This window comes from Cyprinodon variegatus, unplaced genomic scaffold (genome assembly GCF_000732505.1).
Source record: "Cyprinodon variegatus isolate N-32 unplaced genomic scaffold, C_variegatus-1.0 Scaffold1054, whole genome shotgun sequence".
NCBI lineage: Eukaryota > Metazoa > Chordata > Actinopteri > Cyprinodontiformes > Cyprinodontidae > Cyprinodon > Cyprinodon variegatus.
Genome location: NW_015151507.1, coordinates 192,568 through 211,967, shown reverse-complemented (window position 1 = coordinate 211,967; position 19,400 = coordinate 192,568). Strand labels below are relative to the sequence as shown.

At 37.2% G+C, this 19,400-nt stretch overlaps 3 protein-coding genes across 4 annotated transcripts in view; all 3 read right to left on the bottom strand.

The window, feature by feature from the left end:
* The window catches only part of LOC107101104 (stimulated by retinoic acid gene 6 protein homolog), a 12,375-nt gene extending 2,955 nt beyond the window's left edge, over nucleotides 1-9,420 (bottom strand). Inside the window, exons 1-15 of the mRNA XM_015399869.1 lie at nucleotides 9,395-9,420; nucleotides 9,019-9,100; nucleotides 7,292-7,392; nucleotides 7,009-7,139; nucleotides 6,801-6,921; nucleotides 6,642-6,687; nucleotides 6,352-6,477; nucleotides 4,331-4,404; nucleotides 2,257-2,365; nucleotides 1,978-2,131; nucleotides 1,794-1,869; nucleotides 1,571-1,652; nucleotides 884-932; nucleotides 525-642; nucleotides 324-443 (exon numbers count right to left, since the gene is read on the bottom strand). Coding sequence (XP_015255355.1) covers nucleotides 324-443; nucleotides 525-642; nucleotides 884-932; nucleotides 1,571-1,652; nucleotides 1,794-1,869; nucleotides 1,978-2,131; nucleotides 2,257-2,365; nucleotides 4,331-4,404; nucleotides 6,352-6,477; nucleotides 6,642-6,687; nucleotides 6,801-6,921; nucleotides 7,009-7,139; nucleotides 7,292-7,392; nucleotides 9,019-9,100; nucleotides 9,395-9,420 — 1,415 coding nt within the window. The remainder of the gene's footprint in view (nucleotides 1-323; nucleotides 444-524; nucleotides 643-883; nucleotides 933-1,570; nucleotides 1,653-1,793; nucleotides 1,870-1,977; nucleotides 2,132-2,256; nucleotides 2,366-4,330; nucleotides 4,405-6,351; nucleotides 6,478-6,641; nucleotides 6,688-6,800; nucleotides 6,922-7,008; nucleotides 7,140-7,291; nucleotides 7,393-9,018; nucleotides 9,101-9,394) is intronic.
* A 5,236-nt stretch (nucleotides 9,421-14,656) lies between these two features.
* Nucleotides 14,657-15,837, bottom strand: LOC107101108 (probable pancreatic secretory proteinase inhibitor). The gene is made up of 4 exons (XM_015399874.1): nucleotides 15,771-15,837; nucleotides 15,387-15,418; nucleotides 15,196-15,308; nucleotides 14,657-14,783 (listed from the first exon to the last, which is right to left on the bottom strand). Exons 1-4 carry the CDS (start codon nucleotides 15,820-15,822, stop codon nucleotides 14,738-14,740), a joined length of 243 nt encoding a protein of 80 aa, XP_015255360.1. The 5' UTR covers nucleotides 15,823-15,837; the 3' UTR covers nucleotides 14,657-14,737.
* Nucleotides 15,838-17,598: 1,761 nt separating this feature from the next.
* The window catches only part of LOC107101107 (ATP-binding cassette sub-family A member 1-like), a 36,741-nt gene continuing 34,939 nt past the window's right edge, over nucleotides 17,599-19,400 (bottom strand). For both annotated transcript variants that reach the window (XM_015399872.1, XM_015399873.1), the window contains exons 48-49: nucleotides 18,952-19,195; nucleotides 17,599-18,759 (exon numbers count right to left, since the gene is read on the bottom strand). In XM_015399872.1, coding sequence (XP_015255358.1) covers nucleotides 18,616-18,759; nucleotides 18,952-19,195 — 388 coding nt within the window. In that variant the 3' untranslated portion in view covers nucleotides 17,599-18,615. The remainder of the gene's footprint in view (nucleotides 18,760-18,951; nucleotides 19,196-19,400) is intronic.

Sequence of the window (19,400 nt, the reverse complement as noted above, 5' to 3'; positions counted from 1 at the left end):
CATTACATACAATATACAGTATATAATTAGGGGGTCCCCGCTCCATCTCGCAATCAGTTTGGGGGTCCTTGGCTTTGAAAACGTTGAAGACCCCTGTTTTAGATCATTTAATTTTAATTCCAAATGTAATTGAGCCTGTTAAGTATTTACCTAAACCTGGGGATGAAAATGGGGAAGTGCTTTATAGCTTTAGACTCATAGGTGTATGTTTAATCAGTGTTTTACTCTTTGTCAATACCCACCCCCAGACCTCTGGGTCATTAGTTACACTTGGATAAAGTATTATGTTTTAACTGTTAACTTTACATTTCAAAGATACCAACCTGTTGTTGAGAGCCAGAGGTTTCTGCTTATCTGTGGGGGACATTTTGTCTTGAAGAAAAAAGATTTGAACCAGAACTACCTGGAGGATTACCAAGGCGACCACTATTCCAATGGTCAAACTGAGAGACAAACCAGAAAGGTCAAGTTCAGTGACAGGGACCATCAGTAGAAACGAGCAATCATAGATCAAGTGGTCTTACAGAATGAGTCCCAGGTTTGACAGCATGGCCAGTACTTTTCCATTCTGTATGGGAAGAACCAGCAAGTAGACAAACAGCAGCACAAACAAGAAGTGGACAAAATGAACAATCAGGTAGCCTAAAGGAAAAATGACAGAGATACATTTTAAAAAAAGGATTTCAGAAAGTAATGTACCTAGTTATTTTCTTTCTAATCATTGACTCCAATGTAAGTATACAACACAGCAAATGGTCCTGAGGAATAAAAGCAAGTAAACAAATTTGATGTTGATCAAAAACGTTAAAATGCTTTGCCTGCATGAACTATAAAATCGAAATAACAGTTGTTTGTTTTTACATATTTATTTAAAAAGGCTTACCCCATAAAGTGAAAGCTATTTGCCATCCAGAGTATCTTGCAATGGAAGCCTGTGAAGGTAAAGTTTGGCATTGTAATAAATGTACGTTCTCTTAACTTATGAATTTAAATGCTTATTTAAAACCGTATAATACCAATTTTTCAATAAGTCTGCCTTAATGATTTAGTCTCTTCATTAAGATAACTGATGTTTTAATGAGTTTTTTAAAGAATAATTTTAACCTCTTACCTGCTCCTAAATGTATTCTACAACATCTGCTACTTTGCATTACATTTTTATTTCTTGTTTGTTCTTATTATTGCCTTCCTGTTTCTGCAGCAAAAACTGGTTAATCTATGCATTGAATTTTCTTGCAATGCATTAATTTGCTATAAACCATTTCAGTGTGCATTTTTCACAAAGGACTATAGATGAAAACTAGCTTTGGGTAACTCTGGCCAATTGTACTGTTGTACTGGGATGTTAATATGCATTGTCCTTTTAATTAAATTCAAATTACACCAAAAATGCCATACTCCTAATTTTATTAGTACAGTTTATTCAAATCTGGTTGGGCTCAGTTTCAAAATGTCTATATATCCATATATCTTCAAAACTCAAGCAGTTTTAATGTTAACAAAACATATAAACGGGAACAAACTCAATGGCGCCACATCTGATGCTTGTGTTAATGTGTCTTTTACTCACAACACTAACAGCAGGCTTGGGATCATGGAACCTCTCTGGAAGGAACCCTTTCTGACCCTTCCACAGTCTCTTTATGTGTTTCCTGAAGTAGAAGGGTAATATTATCAGCGCAGACTTTTGAAATGCGCCCATTACAAATATTTTTAAAACTGCTTTTTTTCTCCAAAAAGAAATTCTAGATATTAAGATTCTATGAGTCCTTACATAGATTTTCTTATCTTACCTGTAACAGGCCAAGATATGGAAAGTGTATGCAACAGAGTTAAGACTGGCAAAGATGGTGGTGGCAAGCCAAGACTCTTAAGCAAACCAAAATGATTAACACTTAAGAGAGTGTAAAGAATTGTTAAATCCAAATGATCACAAAAGTTTTTTTGCTTTTTTTTTGGTATAATGGGGTAACTCACTCCTGGCCACGTCAATGAACTCTTCAAGTTGCGGTATCATGTATCCCAAAGCTTGTGTTTGGTTACAAGAGGTAACGACCTCTTTCAGATTGTTCTTCCAGTCTTCCATTCTGTCAAAGGCAGCATCACTGAGGCTATAGTCTGCTAGTGTCATCTAGAAGAATATTAGAGAGGACACAAAAAAGTGGAATTCACTTGTTGGTGAAAATTATTACAAATTCAACTCAATACATTGTTTATAGATTGTTTATATAAGTTTTATTGGTAATTTTTCTGCACCGTATATAGGCCTATAAGGGATATAATGGCGGTGCCAATGATCCGGTTTGGAAACTTGAAGTAAGGGTCCCACTCATACACTCGTCTTTCCAACCAGTTGAGGGATTCACTGAAAAATAAAGAGCGAGTCAGTTAGCAAATGACCTGCAAGTTTATTCCATTAAAATGTTATGTGAGAAATGGACAGCTTTTTTAATCTGATTAATTTGGTTTCTTAGATATTGTTGCGCTATTTTCAGGCCCATGCAAAAAAAAGCAAAGCCCTATTTTAATTTGAATGTTTAGTATTTTTCTCCTGAATTAAATTATTATTAACTATTAATAATTATTTGGCGGCTTTAACATATTCTACAGCTCACTAAACTTCACAGGAAAAATTCCCCTTTGTAAAATGTACATATTTTGATAGAACATAGGTTGATCTCCCTAAATCATGAAAAAAAAAGTCTGCTAGAGATATGCCCTAGAAGATGGCCATTTTGTTTCATATGTCAATTTTTTGTTTTTGTTCATGTCAAACTTTTACAAACTCCTCCTAGGGATTTTAAGCCACCACTTGGTCAGTATGCAGATAAGCTGGTGAAGGTTCTCAGTCAGATAAGGCATATGAGATTTAAAGTGATCATGGGTTTTTGAATATGTTGATGGGGGGTGGCTTTACTTTTCAAGCAATTTGAAATGCAGTAACTTTTACAAAAATAATCCAAATTGAACCAAGTTTGGTAGTATTTTCTCCTTTGGTGGCTCCGCCCCCTGAGAAAAGAAAGTCACTTTTTATATTTGAGGGGTTCCCTTTCTGTCATTTGTAACCCTATTAACTTGAAACCAGATCAGAAGAAAGATTATATGTTGATGTAACTTTGTTTAAGGCAGAAGGAATCTTCAACAGCATTGCCATGGTGGTATGGTGAAGTTAGGCGTATCACCATGACCATTCTTTTGGCTCTCAAATCCACATAGAGCTTTGAATCTGGAACAAAATCATTATAATGGATCCTAGTCCAACCCCACACAGGAATCCAATTTAATATCTCTACAGCGCCCCTTAGAAATACTAAAAAATCCAGCCCCAAGCCATGCGTATACTGAGGATTACAAAACTTTACACACATGTGTATCCCTTCAGGATCTACAAAATAGTCTCATAGAGTCATAGTCCAAACCCTATAGGAAGGTGGCCATTTTGGATCAAAGGTGCCATTTTCACTCAGTTAATCATGTCATATCTGAGCGAACTCCTCCACAAGTCTTTTTAATTTAGACAACAAATTCACTCTTTAATGACCTTAGGTATTGGGGATAAAGAGTTATCAAAATAATTTTTCAACATCAAAGCATGTAGGCGTGGCCAAGTATCAGAATTGTTCACTTTGCCATAAAACAAAAGATAAGCCTCAGACCATGCGTTGACTGATAATTATAAACTTTTGCACACATTTTGAATCAAAGCCTGTAGTTTGCTTTTTTTTTTTTACTTTAACGTAATATCTGAGCAAAGTCCACCTACAACTTTTGAGTTACATACTTCTACCTGACTGAACCAAGATTTAATGCAACAGAGATCAAAATGTATCACAAGCTTTTTGTGGAGCCATACAATATCATTGTGTTATAATTTTAATATGTGAGGTCAGAGGAGTAAAGTTTTTTCCCTTTTGTCATCTGGGACCAACATTCATTAAACAGAGATGCTAATTTGATTAGATCAGTTCAGCCCAGCCCCCTGAGAACAAAGAGTCTCATGTTTTAATGCTGGAAGCTCGTTATTTGCGCTGCATCAGATTTGGACCACATTGGCATAGGCATGGGAAAAATGTTGCATGGCTCCAATAGTAACAATAGGCCAAGCGGCACTAAGATACAAGGGCCTCCCAACGCCACGTACGGCTTTGAATTATAATTTTTTTATTGCTAGTGTATACAACACAGTTTAAATTTCTCAAACTGTGAAGAAATTAGATGGACTTTGTAAAAAGTCCTAACGAGTTCTAACATGTTCCTGTTTTTTTGTTTTTTTTGGATTGTGTGTAGATGAATGCCAAAATCAAAGTTGATATTGATGTGTGGGATTTACCTGTGTTCAGGTGTTCTACTCAGTAGCCGCTTAACATGCTTCGCTTGGTGTAGACCAACCAGCTCCTCAAGATTCTGGCAACAGATTCAGGATGTTAAAATTTCTTGTTAGATAACTGGTCAATATATAGTTATATTATAGCTATCCTCAATATGTCCTTTGGGGCCAATAGTATTGATTTCTCTTCCTCCCTCAACATGATAAAGATCACATAATGATAACAAATACCTTGCAAGTTTCAATTATTAAAAAAAGGAAACCTGGATCTGAATAATGGAAATATTCTCATTGAATACTTTGTTCTGTATAAAGTTGAATGTTCTGACAACAAAATCACACAAAAATTATCAATGGAAATGAAATGTATATTAACCGATGGAGACAGGGATTTGGAGTCAAACACTAAATAAAAGTGGATAAAACACACTAGAGCTTGATCCAACTTTGATGCAAAGTCCTTAAAACAGGCCTGAGTATTGTGTGTGGCCTCCACATGCCTGTGTGACCTCCATACAAAAGCTGGGCACACCCCTGATGCGGTGGCGGATGGTCTCCTTTCAGACCTTGTCCAAAGCATCTGCCAACTCCTTGACAGTCTGTGGTGCAAAGTAACGTTGGTGGTTGGATGGAAACATGATGTCCCAGATGTCCTCAGTCGGATTCAGGTCTTGGGAACAGGCGGGCCAGTCCATAGCTTCAATATCTTCATATTGCAGGAACTACTGCCACATGAGGTTTAGCATTGTCCTGCATTAGGATAAACCCACAACAAAAAACGCAGCATATGGTCTCACAAGGGGTCTGAGGATCTCATCTCAGGACCTAGTGGCAGTCATACTATCTCTGGTGAGCACATGTAGGGCTGTGTGGCCATCCAAAGAAATGCCAGCCCACACTATTACTGACCCACTTCCAAACCAGTCATGCTGAAAGATGTTGCAGGCAGCAGATTGCCCTTCATGGTGTCTCCAGACTCTGACATGTCTGTCACATGTGCTCAGTGTGAACCTACTTTTATCGGTGAAGAGCACAGGACGCCAGTGGGGAATTTGTCAATCCTGGTGTTATATGGCAAATGCCAAGCATCCTCTACGGTGTGTGGGCTGTGAGCACAACCCCCATCTATGGATGTCAGACCCTCATACCATCCTCATGGAGTCAGCTTCTGTTTGTGGGATGCTGGAGGTCATTTTGCAGGGCTCTGGCAGTGTTACTCCTTGGGCAAAAGCGGAGGTAACAGTCCTGCTCCTGGGTTGTTGCCCTGCCACAGGCTCCTGCATGTCTCTTGGTTTACTGGCCTATCTACTGGTAGCACCTCCAGCCTCTGGACACTATGCTGACAGACACAGCAACCTTTCTTTCCACAGCTCGAATTGATGTGCCACCCTGGATGAGCTGCACCATCTGAGCCACTTGTGTGAGTTGTAGAATCAGTCTCATGCTACCACAAGTGTGAAAGCACCACCAACATTCAAAAGGGACCAAAACGTCAGCCAGAAAGCATAGGTACTGAGAAGTGGTCTATTGTCTTTACCTGCAGAACCACTCAATTTTTCAGTGTGTCTTGCTAATTGCCAAAAATTTTTCTACTTGTTTCCACCTGTCTATTCCATTTGCACAACAGTGAGTGTCAATGAGTGTTGCTTCCTAAGTGGACAGTTTGATTTCACAGAAATGTGATTTCATTGATGTTATATCCTGTTGTTTATGCGTTCCCTTTTTTGAGCTATGTATAAGCAACAGATAGAAAGCTGCAATTGATGTTTCTTACATGATCTCAAGACATAGCTGCTAAAATGCACTTATGAATAGGCAATTGAATGCACATATTGTTCAATATTAGCAAAAAGCATTGGCAAGTGGAGGTATCAATTTATCCTGATAAAGAAATAACAAAGAGCAGAAATAAATATGCACTGTAACCTTATCATTTATCGTCTGATGTGGAATCTCATATGGTTGTCTTTACTCTAAAATAAACAAACAAACATTGTTTGAAGGACTAATTCTCCTTTGCTAACCTCTGTTTCCAGTTGAAGACGTATGCGGACATCTTTAACAAATATGTAGACAAATCGTCCCAGGAGGAAGAGAAGTGAGAGGATGCAGGGCCACTGTGAAATTACCTTCTGGTATTTACCTAAAACCTTCAAAATCACACAGATTTGATGAAACAATTTCTCATGAAATGTAAAATAAATTTAAACAAACTGATAATGTCATGTTTTGCAGACAATTGGAATGAAATTTAGTAGAAAACTTATTTTTATTAGAAACTGTATGACAGAAATCCTTTTTTTTAGCTACCAACCTCTCCACCAGGACATGTAGCTGTATCCCAAACTGTTACCAAGATCCTACAAAGAGCAACAAGGATACTAAATATACAATTGTATTTTTTGTATTTCACTATTTCTTTAAGCAAGGTACTGAAAATCCTACGGTACAGAACATATACATGAAGGCATACCAGGCTGCTGAGTAGAGTATTCCCAGGATCGCCCCGGCCATTCTGAATGGTGTGGACAGACAGGCAAAAAATGGGAAATACACCAGACCCACTTCTAAAGCTCCGATGAGGTACACTATTGCTGAGGGTAGGAAGAAAACAAAGTGTCAGAGACTTCAGTGCATTTATCTCTTATAGGATACTGACATAAAATAGAAACACAGAGTACCTCTGGCCCATGGTGGGACTGTAAAGGGTACATAACGCTCAGAGAAGAGCAGCAAAACGCTGCTTGACACTGCACCAAATGCAAAGCCATAGGACCAGCGGTTACTAAGGCTGCCTATTGTGTCCAAAGGCCTGCAGGAAAGTTGGTAAAAAGATGTTAATACAAAATAACAGTGAATGTAATAGTAATTTGGGTCACAGAGAAACAGAACTGAATGACAGATAAAACCAAGTTACAAAAGTCTGATTTTTTTCTTAAATAATGTTAGAGGTTTTTGACTTACACTACAATACCAAAACGTCCATTTAGAAAAGGCAGTCTGTGGTCAATGCCCAGTCTCTTAGCTCGTCTCTGAAGAAATGACAGGACCCCTGTAATCAGGACCTGTGGACAAGATAAAAGCTCCTATCATTTAACCAGCCTCACAAATTATTCTTACTTACTGGAAATAAATTAGTATAATTTTAAAAATGCTGTTATCATGGAAATTAGCTAACATATTGTCAAGTTAGACATTTCTTTGACTTGCTAACAGTTTCAGAAATCTGTAGTGCTTGCTGTATTTCTTTTTGAATACACTTCAGACATCCTTTTTAGTTGTTTAAGATGGGGAAGCGAAGATGTGCCTAAAATGTGAGATCGGGTTACGATACAATGCACTTCATTGTCCCTCTTGGGAAAACTGTCTTGGACTCCAAGCTGCAAAAATAAAGAAACTGCTATCGGGTAATAACATACCTCATATGTATTGCACATATTCCTAATACACATAAATCCAGTATTTTTTTTTTAATGACCAGAATTGAAGCACCTGACTAACATCCAATCCTAATCCCTGTGGTTGGAACACTCCCTCTGAGTTTAGGCCAGCTACAGCCTGGGTAGATTTTAGGGTTTTATTATTATTTTCTAAGTAGCACAGGCAAATTGATCTGATGAAGCTAAGCTTCCATGAACAAACACACAACTATACGTTTCATCTCCATGTGACTGTTAGAGAGCCACAAAGAAATGTTATGAGCAAAATGATCTACAGGTAATTTCATTAAAGAGGAAAATGTGCCAAGGAGGCTACCTATTCAAGTTTTTTATGTTCAAGTTGGTTGTTTATTGAAATCATTAACTTGATAGGATGAACCAGTTAAATGATTTACTGTAATGTTTCACTGCAGGCTCCTCCTACATGTTATATATGCAATGTGAATTAAGTAAAAACAGTATGATACAGAAAATTAAGTAAAAACTGTATGATACCTAAACTAAATCTAGTCCTAATTATTTAAAGAAAAAAAACATTGACTGTACTGATGAAGAATATTCATCAAAGCTGTTTATGTTTTATTAAAGAAAACATATTAAGGTGTAAACATGAAACCATTTGAAAATAAAGATTTTTTTGGTTTTGTCTCATTTGCTGTATATTATGAAAACAAATATATTGCTGAAATGAAAAAAAAGATGCAGGAGATTTTATTTTCAAATTATAATTTATTATTTTTTTTATTTTTAATCATAAAAAAACATTAACTCAAAAAAAATTATATTAATTTTTTAGATCAGAATCAGAAAATGCCTTTTATTTCCAAGTAGTATATTATACATACAAGGAATTTCTTTTGGTGATGAGGTTTCACAGAAAGCGAAAAATACAGCAAACATAAATAAATTATCAAAGTTTTAAAGTTATAAAGTTTTGAATAACCAAACGCAAGTTGTATAGGCAGAGCACCATAGCAGTTATAACCCTCCCCACAAGAAAAAACAAAACAGCTGTATAAAATTAGATTAAATATTATTAATGCACTTGTGCTGGGATGTTAAGGTTTGTTGTTTGATTTGCTGTTTTTATATATTATGTTTACATATTGGACATGTTGTGTTTGATTGAAAGATTGAAAAAGAAGTACCTTTTTTTTCCCAAATCTATCAAAAATCATGCAATCTTCTTAAATTTAAGGGGGAATGGGGTATATTCTATCTACTGTAAACAGACAGAAACCGATAACTTACTGCTGGGATGATAGAAAGGTGGAGGAAAAGGTCCATTGAGATTTTATTTTTACATTCTTCAATTGCAGAAACACTGGGGAGTCTGTAGGAACACGGACATGAAGCAACATAAGACTAATATAAAGTTTGGCAATAAATGAGCATATTGGACAGAATAGGAGACGAGATTACTGCATTGAATGTTCATGGTAGATCAAAGGTTGAGGAGACAACACAATTACTTTTTTACATAATGCACCTTATCATTGTTTAAAGCGATGAGCCTGTCAACAAACACGGCTCCACTTTTGCGATTTATAAATGCCATACTTAAAGAACTGAGTGTGAAAGGTGGAAAAACACCCTCATTAAATGCTTTGTAGATGTCTGTACTCACACATGTTCCTCTGAGTTTCTTATCATCCTTGATAAGGCTGCCCAATGAAGTCAAGAAATCCTTGTTTCTGTTCAACTCTAAAGAGAAGGGAAGTGACCGGGGATTGAAAGCACATCTCAATTTCCTGGTGCTCGCCATGTGACATATTTGACCTTTGACCCCCGGATTCAGCCATTTTCTTTTTGTTCTATATCCTGTGTCCAGTACCACTCGCCAAACTGTTTGCAAAGCCTTTCCCACACTTCCCCATTCTAGCCACATATCTCTCTCCTCTGACAAACACACAAGTGATATTGACCGCGGTGTTACTGAGTATGAGGAATGTAAACAGTGAGCTCAGCCACTGAGATAAGCAGCAAATCATCCACCAGCTGCTTTCTCTCTACAAAGACCAATATATGTTCATTACAGAGGCGTTTTGGGTCGTGGAATGAATTTATGTTTAGGCTAAATTATCATACCAGACTTTACTTAATACTGGGGCTTTTAAAGCTAGCCATACATATTTTTTTACTGGTCCCAATAAAACCACAAACATAAAACTACTTTATTTGGTATTTTATGTGATGGACTGACACAGAGCGGTATTGTTAAGTGGAAGGAAGCAAATTCACGATTTACTTACAAGTAAAACCTGAAAAATGTTGCACGTATAAATTTTATTATCTTTAAATGAAATCCAATAAAAATTCAGATTCACCCCAGTAATGTTTAAAAATAGTGGTCAGAAAAGCTTAGAGGTTTGTTCAAAAACACAAGTGAACACAAAGACTAAGGAACATAAGATGGATTAAGATTTAGGAGTAGTTTAAAGCACCGTTAGGTTACTGAAATGTAATGTAAATCCCTTTATTGTCCCACAATGGAGAAATTCCAAGTGGGGAGCTGTGTGGCGCCCGGGGAGCAGTGTGGGGTTAAGGGTTTTGTTCAGGGACCCAGAGTGCAGGCTGTGGGGATCGAACCTGGTACTTGCAACCTTCTCAGAGCACAAGCGAACTGCTCTAACCACTAGACAATCACTCCCCACAACATGCTATATCCAAAGCTATGAATATCTCAGAGACCACTGTTCAGTCTACGTACTAAAATGGAAAGACTGTGGGACAAATACAAACAACAAAGCGTGGTTATCTACATACAATGACAGTCAAAGCAAAGACAGGGCTAACCAGAGGAGCAACTATATCTGGAAACACGATAACTAATACGTGCATTTCTGACATCTGACCTTCACTGGAGGCTAGAATATTTACAAAGACAAGCGTTGGTAATGGTTATGAACACATCCGGACTATTATTAGGATGATTATTATCGACATAATAATAATTATTACAATGATTATCATATTATTATGAATTCCTAACTGTTTTCAACCCCTCTTTGTGTTCTGCAACTCCGTTTAATCAGTTTGGATTTTGAACTGGTGGTTTGAACACAGCAGCTGTTGTTTCCTGTTAGCTTATAAAACAGTATTTGTCACATGTTGTCTATCCACACCTCGTCTTGAATACTATAACTCCCTCCTGTTTGTTATCACCTATAAATGCATTCCTGGGCTCCAACTGGTCCAGAACGCTGCTGTCCCCTAATGAATACCAATCAACAGGCACATTATACCTGCAGACCTACTTCAACAGTGGCTTCCAATCAGATGCCGACTGGAATTCAAAGTCTTGCTTTGTTCTTTTAAAGTCATCCATCACCTCATTCCCTCCTCTCTTCTCCTCACTAACAATCCCTCCTGGTCTCCTTGGTCTGCCTACTCTCACTCACCATATTTGACCACATTAGCTGACCTGCTCCTCTTAGTATAGCCTCCCCCTAACCTCCCATACATTATTACTTTCTTCATTCTCAACACCTGCTCCAAAAAAACTTCTGTTCCAACAAGCTTTTTATTTTATCCTTATCAACCAGAATGTTCCTATTTTTTTTAAACATTTTGTTCTTCATTTTCTAGAACTTTTTAGAATTTCTTTAAACAATTTTTTGCCTTTTTACTCTCTAACTTTGTAAAGGGACACCGGGTGCCTTGCACGATTCTTTTTAGATACAGTGACTTATTATCATTCACATTATTGATGGCCTCATTCCCAATATAAAAAGTTAAAGGGAACAAAATGAAATACGGAAAGAAACAAACAGCTGTAAGTTTATTCTGCCGTTAATAGACGTAATAATGAATTGTAAAAAAAAAAAAAAAACACAAATGTTCCATTAAATTATAAAATGTGCTATTAAATAATGAGATATACCTTTTAGATTATTACATGAAAAATTAACTGTAGTTTTTTAATAAATAAATTTGCATGCACTTTTCATTATTTTAACACTCTGAATGTATTTATTTAATGCTGCCCCTGTATTTTAGAGATGAGTTGTTTGTATTTCATATCTATATAGGTGTCGTGTTTGCTGTATTAGAACAAAAGTGAGCTATTTCAGTATTTATCTGTTTTTCTGTGATTCCAAACCTCACCAAGTTGGATGCATAAAATACAAAGATTAAGACCTACTATTTGTTGTTACTTTCTGATTATCAGGTGGTTCTTAGTAACTTAGCTCAGCTAAAAAAAAAGAGGTGAAGAGAGATCTGAGCCAGAAGGCCAAGTTCTTGATTTACAGGTGATCTACATTTCTACCCTCATCTATAGTCAAGAACTGTGGGTCATGACTGATAGAACGAAATCGGTTTTCTCCATAGTGTGTCTGGGCTCTCCCTTAGAGATAGGGTGAAGAGCTCAGTCATCCGGGGAGGACTCAGAGTAGAACCGCTGCTCCTCCATGTTGTGAGGAGCCAGTTGAGGTGGATCGGGCATCTGGTCTGGCCTCCTGGCTTCTCCCTGGTGAGGTGATCTGGACCCAGAGGAAGACCCAGGACATATAGGAAGGACTGTTTTTCAGCTGGCCTGGGAAGGCATTGGGGTTCCCCAGGAAAAGCTGGCCCAAGTGGCACAGGAGAGGGACATCTGGGCCTCCCTATTGAAGCTACTACCCCCCCCCGACCCGACCCTGGATAAGCGGAAGAAGATGGATGGATGGATGGATGGATGGATGGATGGATGGATGGATGGATGGATGGATGGATGGATGTTGCAGTATCTATAACAACCCAAACACACAAGATTTCAGACTGAGACATCCCCAGTTATTAATTTCATACACTCACCAACCATTATGGTACAGAAGAGCTATGGGCTAAGGGTTATGTGTTACCAAATAAAAGCACACTGCACATTACTTTAAAAAGACTCAACATGAAGCATAGCGGTGGCAGCATCATGATATGGTGTGTTTTTCTTTAAAAATGGAAATGGTATATATATATATGTATATATATATATATATATATATACATTGACTTTTTAAATAAAAAGAAAATAGAAAATTCTTTCATTTTAAAATCTAAAGTGTTTTTTTGAGTAGAGAACAACACTCCTTCAGTTTGGTGTATAGACAATTTCCTGATTCACAAATTTTATAAAACACCTGAACTTACCGTTTTTCTTTTTTATGGCTTAATGAGAGAACTGGGCTTTAGGCTGCCCTGCAAGGCTTTTAAAATTGGGATTTAAATGGCGACAAAGCCTTTCTAAAGCACATATCATGCTCATTCGTGTGTCTGGATCGATACTTGTTTTTGATTCTGTTCACGGTGGGGAATCTTGCTTCACAGCAGCAGGTTGAGCCAAACATACTCAAAATGTGCAGGGTCATGTTTGAGCACACCATTTCACTTTTCTGTCACCAGTTCACCACAGTTCTTCCAGCAGTCCACACTTTCTCTGCTCTCTTTTTCTCATCGTCTTCTCCTTCTTTCTTACACCGTGTGCAGAATTATTAGGCCAGTTGTATTTTTAAGGAATATTTTTATTATTGGGCCTCAATTGTGTTCTTAATCAACCCAAAAGACTCCTCAATATCAACGTTTCGTATTTTTTGGAAGTTAATCTGTTTTTTTTTGTTTTAGATTTGGCCGTTTCATGAGGATGTCTGTGTGTGCAGGTAAACATTACTATGCAGAATTATTAGGCAACATAATTATTTTCACCAGGTAAACCAATATAACAACTCAAAATTCAGAAATAAACATTTGCGACATTCAAAAACATAAAAAAAATCTTGACTCCATCATCAACGTGAAAGGGTCCCACAAGCTCATCATCTTTGATTATACCAGCCCATACTAGAACCCCACCTCCACCTTGCTGGCATCTGAATCGATAAGGAACTTGCTGCCCTTTACTGATCCAGCCTGGTGCCCATTCATCTGGCCCATCAAGACTCGCTCTCATTTCATCAGACCAAAACACCCTGGAGAACTCAATCTACAGATATTTTTTGGCCAATCTTGACGTCGTGTCTTGTGTGTTTTGTTCAAAGGTGGCCTTTTTTCGGCTTTTCTTACCTTGGCCAGGTCCCTGAGTATTGAATATTGCCTTGTGCTTCTCGTCACTCCAGAAAATTTGCAGCTCTGAAATATGGCACAACTGGTGGCTAATGGCTTCCTGGCAAAGCTTGGCAATTTCCAAACTGCTGCACCCCTCTGAAAGACATCTGATCATTTTTGACTTTTCAGAGTCTGTCGAATCTCTTTTTCTGACCCATTTTGCCAAAGGAAAGGAAGTTGCCATATAATTAAGCACACCTTATATAGGGTGTTGATGTCAATAGGCCACACCCCTTCTCATTGCAGAGATGCACATCACCTGATTTATTTAATTGGTAGCTGGACAACGTGTATGAAAAGAATGATGTGGTCGAAATACTCATTTGCCTTATAATTCTACACACAGTGTAAAAGTAGCTAGAAGCAGCAACCCAGACTGACAGAAGCTCATTGGCTAATTTATATCATGTGTAGCCTGGTCCCAGACACTCTGGAGGGCTTTGTCATACAAATAGGAGAAGCTGCGCAAGTGAAATTAGACACTGCCATCGGACTCAACATTTATAAATGTTTTAAATCATGTGGGGTCCGGATCCACACCTTTTAGGTTTTCTAATCCTTAATAAACTGTAAGCTGTTTATTATTTTCTTCTGCTTCATGCTCATGTGATGCACTGTGTTCATATGACATAAAATCCAATGAATGATTGTAGCTCAGCAAAATATGTAAATGTTTAACTGATATGAATACTTTTGCAAGGCAGTACGTATTGCATACTCAGCATTACTGATCTCTTTAACCTGCCTTATGTACCCATTATACGGCATACCTTGTTGCACAATATTAAGGAATAAATCAGAAGCAAACAGATGGTTGAAACTTTGACTTTATTGCAGCCAGTGGATGTAATTTTCCTGTTGTGCCTCCTCACATGGCCTTAATAACCACCGGTTAGCAGCTTCCATCCTTGGCGATCATGATGTCCGTTTTGGTTACTCTGAGGAGAGAATCGTGACATCAGACAGCAGATGATTCATTCTTTCTAGCAATGTAGCTCAACAAAGAAAACCATCAACTCATGAGAAAAGAGGAATTACTTTTCTTAAAGCTAACATTATGTGTTAGGTATGTATATTTGTGTCAAGGTAACATAGGAATTTGTTGTTTTTTTCTATTTGGTTTAATAATTTTTTTTTTTATTATCTTCATCACTCATAATGATTGATTTTTTACCTATATTTAAAAAAAAAAAGAAAAAGGAGCGATTCTTTAAGCATGAAAACTTTTTGGATGTATCCTAGTTTGCATCCAGGGGGTAACTAAAGTATTTCTTTTTCAATAAAATCATATGAAGTGACTTAAAATCAGTGTGTGGATGGATGAAGTGTGAAGCAGCTGTGTGGACTCACTGTCTCTGCACACAGAGCGCACATTCGTTGGCATAGGTGTTTCCATCACTGCCGCACACAGGGGCAAAGTTCATTGGGCATGCCCTATTCTCGTCCGCGTTCCGACAAGTAGGCTGTCAAATATTAGAAAGAGTTTAATATAACTTGTAGTCAGAGCACAAAAAACTGTTTATTTCTAAAATTCATTTTACCTTTTTCATGAGTCCAGACTTCACTGCAGCATCTTTAAAAAAAAATCAGTAAAATATATATATCTATCTTTCTATAAAACAAACTTGCATAAAATTTTTGTTGACATCACAGTTTATATCAAAATAAGGTGTTGGATATCTATATACATTAAGCCAGCAAGACTTAAACCTTAAAGCATCTTTTATTAAGTTAATTTCGATTGATTTCATATGCTTCCTTTTTTAAGCAGTCGACTTTAATGTAGTTTTTACCATCAAATAAGCGTATTCGAAGTAGGCTTAGTTATTAACAGAGCTGAAATCGTTTAAACTAGTTTTCATATAAAAACTTTAAAAAAACACAGTTAAAATACACATTTTTACTAAAAAAATACTTAGTTTTACCTGCTGCGACACAGAAAAGCACAAGTCCCAGCACAACAAATTTCCCTTTCATGGTGTTGGTAGATGAATAACTGAGCGCGAACAGAAACAGCTGCCTTTACTGCTTTTCTAAATGTGTGTGTGTGCATATCAGTGTGTTTTTCTGTGTGTTTATGTGTGGGAGTTTGGCAGCTGTTTGCACACCCTCATGACTTAGTCATCATCACACATTATGAACTTTGATAATAAAACTGCAGGTACCAACCAACATGTGATAATTCTGCAGAAATAAAATATAAAGTATATAGATATATGGTAAATTTATATCTGTATATCTGTGCATATTTTTTTCATATGTTGATAGAAAGATTGATAAAATCTATGGTATATAAATCCACTGAATCTCAGCACTGCTTTGCACCATCAACACTCAATACCAGGCGAATCACTCCTGATTAATATGGGTAATATGGACAAAATAATAATAATATATTTTTTGTATTTTCAATTTTTTTATTAAAATTCTTCTAAGATAATATTTGTTTCAATGCAAACATAAAACTAAAAGTATTACAGTATTAAAAATAACTTTAGTCTCACGTTTACATGAAAAACAATCAGCATGTGCAATGCTTATTTAACCAGCTGTACATGAAACCAAATTTAAAGAGAGCAAAAATAATAAAATGAAGAGCCATTTTTTTTGTCAACATTTTTTTATTAATGTAAAGAATAACTACTCACAATGGGTAACAGACAAACAGCTGTAATACTTTAAAATGTAAACAAAGAATAATATTGAGAATGAAAAGAGAAAAATTTACCACCCTCATTCTGTCCTGTATTTCTCTCTTTCTCACAACTATTTCCACTTTTCTCCCTCTTCACTTATTTTAATCACATTTCTTCTAGATAAACAAGCCTTTGTTCTCTACTTCAAGTTTCTAGCAAATATTTCACTTCAGTGGTGTGGTTTTGTTTTGTCGTGTCTGTTTTCCAGTGCAGAGATTTGTCTTTACATCTCTACTTCTACGAAATGGAAACAAAGGGCAGTTCAGCCCATAAAGTGCTCAGATTTTTTTTTTTTTAAACGAGGGGTTATAAGGAAGATGATAAAGTCCTCAGTTTATCGTTAGCAAATCCCCGAGATAATTGGAACCCCTTCCAAGTTTTTGCACAACAAAGAGCACCTGTAATGACAATCTGCCATCAGTTTCAATCATGGACGATTCATTTTTGGGACAGTAAATTATTAAAAGCAGTATTAAAATGGTCCTCCCTAAGTCTGACATATTGTTTTGGTGTTAAAAAAATGTCTCATTTTACATTGCTGTTATTAGATGTGGACAGACTTTGGCAATTTCTCCACAGAATGAAAGAAACTTAAAATCGAGTCATAACAGAGAGAGAGAAAGAGAGATCACACCTTTTATAATAATTCCAGCTGATAACAGTAAGAGGTGGAAATTTCTAACTGAGCTGATGGATGATCCTGATAAAACACTCATCTCCTTTTGCTGGTTGGTCAACGATACAACTTCAGCTTTGTTTGGCACACAAATATTTAGTTCACTCCAGTGTTAACATCACAAAATTGCAACTTTACATATTGTTCATGCAGTGCTGGCTCAGATCTGAAGTGCTCCCACTGTGTCCTCTCAAAGGCCATAGCCAAAACATTCCCATATTTCAGCTCAGACTTCTCAATGCAAACAGATTGAAGGATCAACCAGAGCTGCTGATACTCCACACTGTGGCCTTTTTACAGAGGGCCGGATGAATAAAGCCAGAAGAGCAGAATGTACATCTTAACCCGACATAAGGGAAACACTATTTTTTTTGTTTTTTGATTCTAACAATGAAGGACAGTAAAAAAACAAACAAAAAAACATGATGTTATTCAACAATATTGTAAAATAAAACTATTTTCCATGTGCTTTGCTGCATGTTGGTTCTTGCCTCATACAATCCTTGGCAGCCTACATACATTGTTGTTTTTAATGGAGTGCTCGACTTTAACGCTCCTCCAGAATAGGCACTGTGCTGGACAATGTTAAGGACATCAAGAACACCAAATACATAAAAAAAGAAAGAAAAATCAGATTGTTTCGCCGTATTATACAACCGTGAGAAACAACTTCAACATGCTTAATTGAAAGGAATTGTTTTTCAGATTATCAAAAATGAACAGACGATTGCACATTTGAGACTGAAATGGGATTTTCGTTTTTTTTTATCCATTTCTTGCATTATATATATAGAAAAAAAACTGCGCTTGGTAACGAATAGAAATTGAGAAAGGTTTGACCCTGAATAAAAATAAGTCAGTCCATCTTTCAACAGCTGGCAGTGAATGATTTGAATGACTTTGTTTTACAACGTCATAAACTCTGCAGTCACTTACAGGCAGTCCAGCAGACTGCTGCTCTCTGCTCCAAGGGGCGGGGTTAAAAACCTACGGGTTTCGCCTTGTTTAATCCCCTGAAGTGTTTTGTCCATCAAGTCAGTTACCCAGACTTTCCAGTCGAGAGGAGAATCAAGATCCCGACGTTTCAAGTGTCTTTTCTTCCAGTCCAAGTCATGAAGAGGAGAAGCTCCAGTCTCCAACCTCTACACAGCTATCTTCTAATCTTAAATATATTCGTATTACTTGCATTGATTTGCATTGAGTTTTCATCGTTTCAGCGTCTGTCATGAAACCTGCTGTCATTGCCTCCATCAGAGGCTGTGCGATGAGCTGCAGGTCCACTGAGAATGATGACAATTAAAAACAGACTAAAAAATAGAAATAAAAAAAATGACCATAGTTCCTCTCCCACTGAAGTTTGTGGTCCACGTTTTGTTGGGAGGCCGGGTGAAGCACAGCTTAGACGCAGCTCTCTTTTGTCTTGCTGTCCATGAGGAAAGAGTTTAATTGGGAAAGGTCTACCACAACCGCATCCCGCTTGCTCAGGTGGACATCTTTTAAGTGGTCCTCGTCACTTTGGTCCTTGGCGAAGTTAACAAACACCTGAGTGAGAGGAGAAAACAAAGAAAACAAATAAATATTACTCAGGATCAGTTTTACATCTTAGATAGGGTGATTATAACCAAGTTTTCTATTGCTTTTACGCTTATTCCTTTGGAACATATTGATCTAATATCAGAAATTTTGATTATGTTTTCCAATTTGATTGGATTTATTTGTCGAATTCTTGCTTACTTGGTCTAAAGTAGTCTGAGAGACAGAGTAGTCTTCTATGCTGAGTTCCTCCTTGTTCTTTGTGAGGAGGGAGAAGATTCGTGCGAGGGAGGTGAGGGAAGATGGGAGCTGGTACTGCAGCATGTTGCGGTGTTTTTCTTTTAACGTGCTCCCCGGAAGCTCCCGCTCTATGAACTCCATAACGGGCCGCAGCTCTGGATCCAGCCCCGCCACTCGCAAGATGATGGTGTAGCCATCTCCGAACCTGATGGAACACACAGACATTTTGATAGATCTGTTAGTGGTGGATCATTTTCAGAACCTGGTATTTAACCATTTTAGGAGTTTCAAGACTATATTTCTTATTTGATAAGCAAAATTAAAGATTATAAAAAAAACACAACAGACACACATAAGACTCTAAACGATATATTTTAAAACTAAATAGTTGCAAGATTGATCTAAGCACC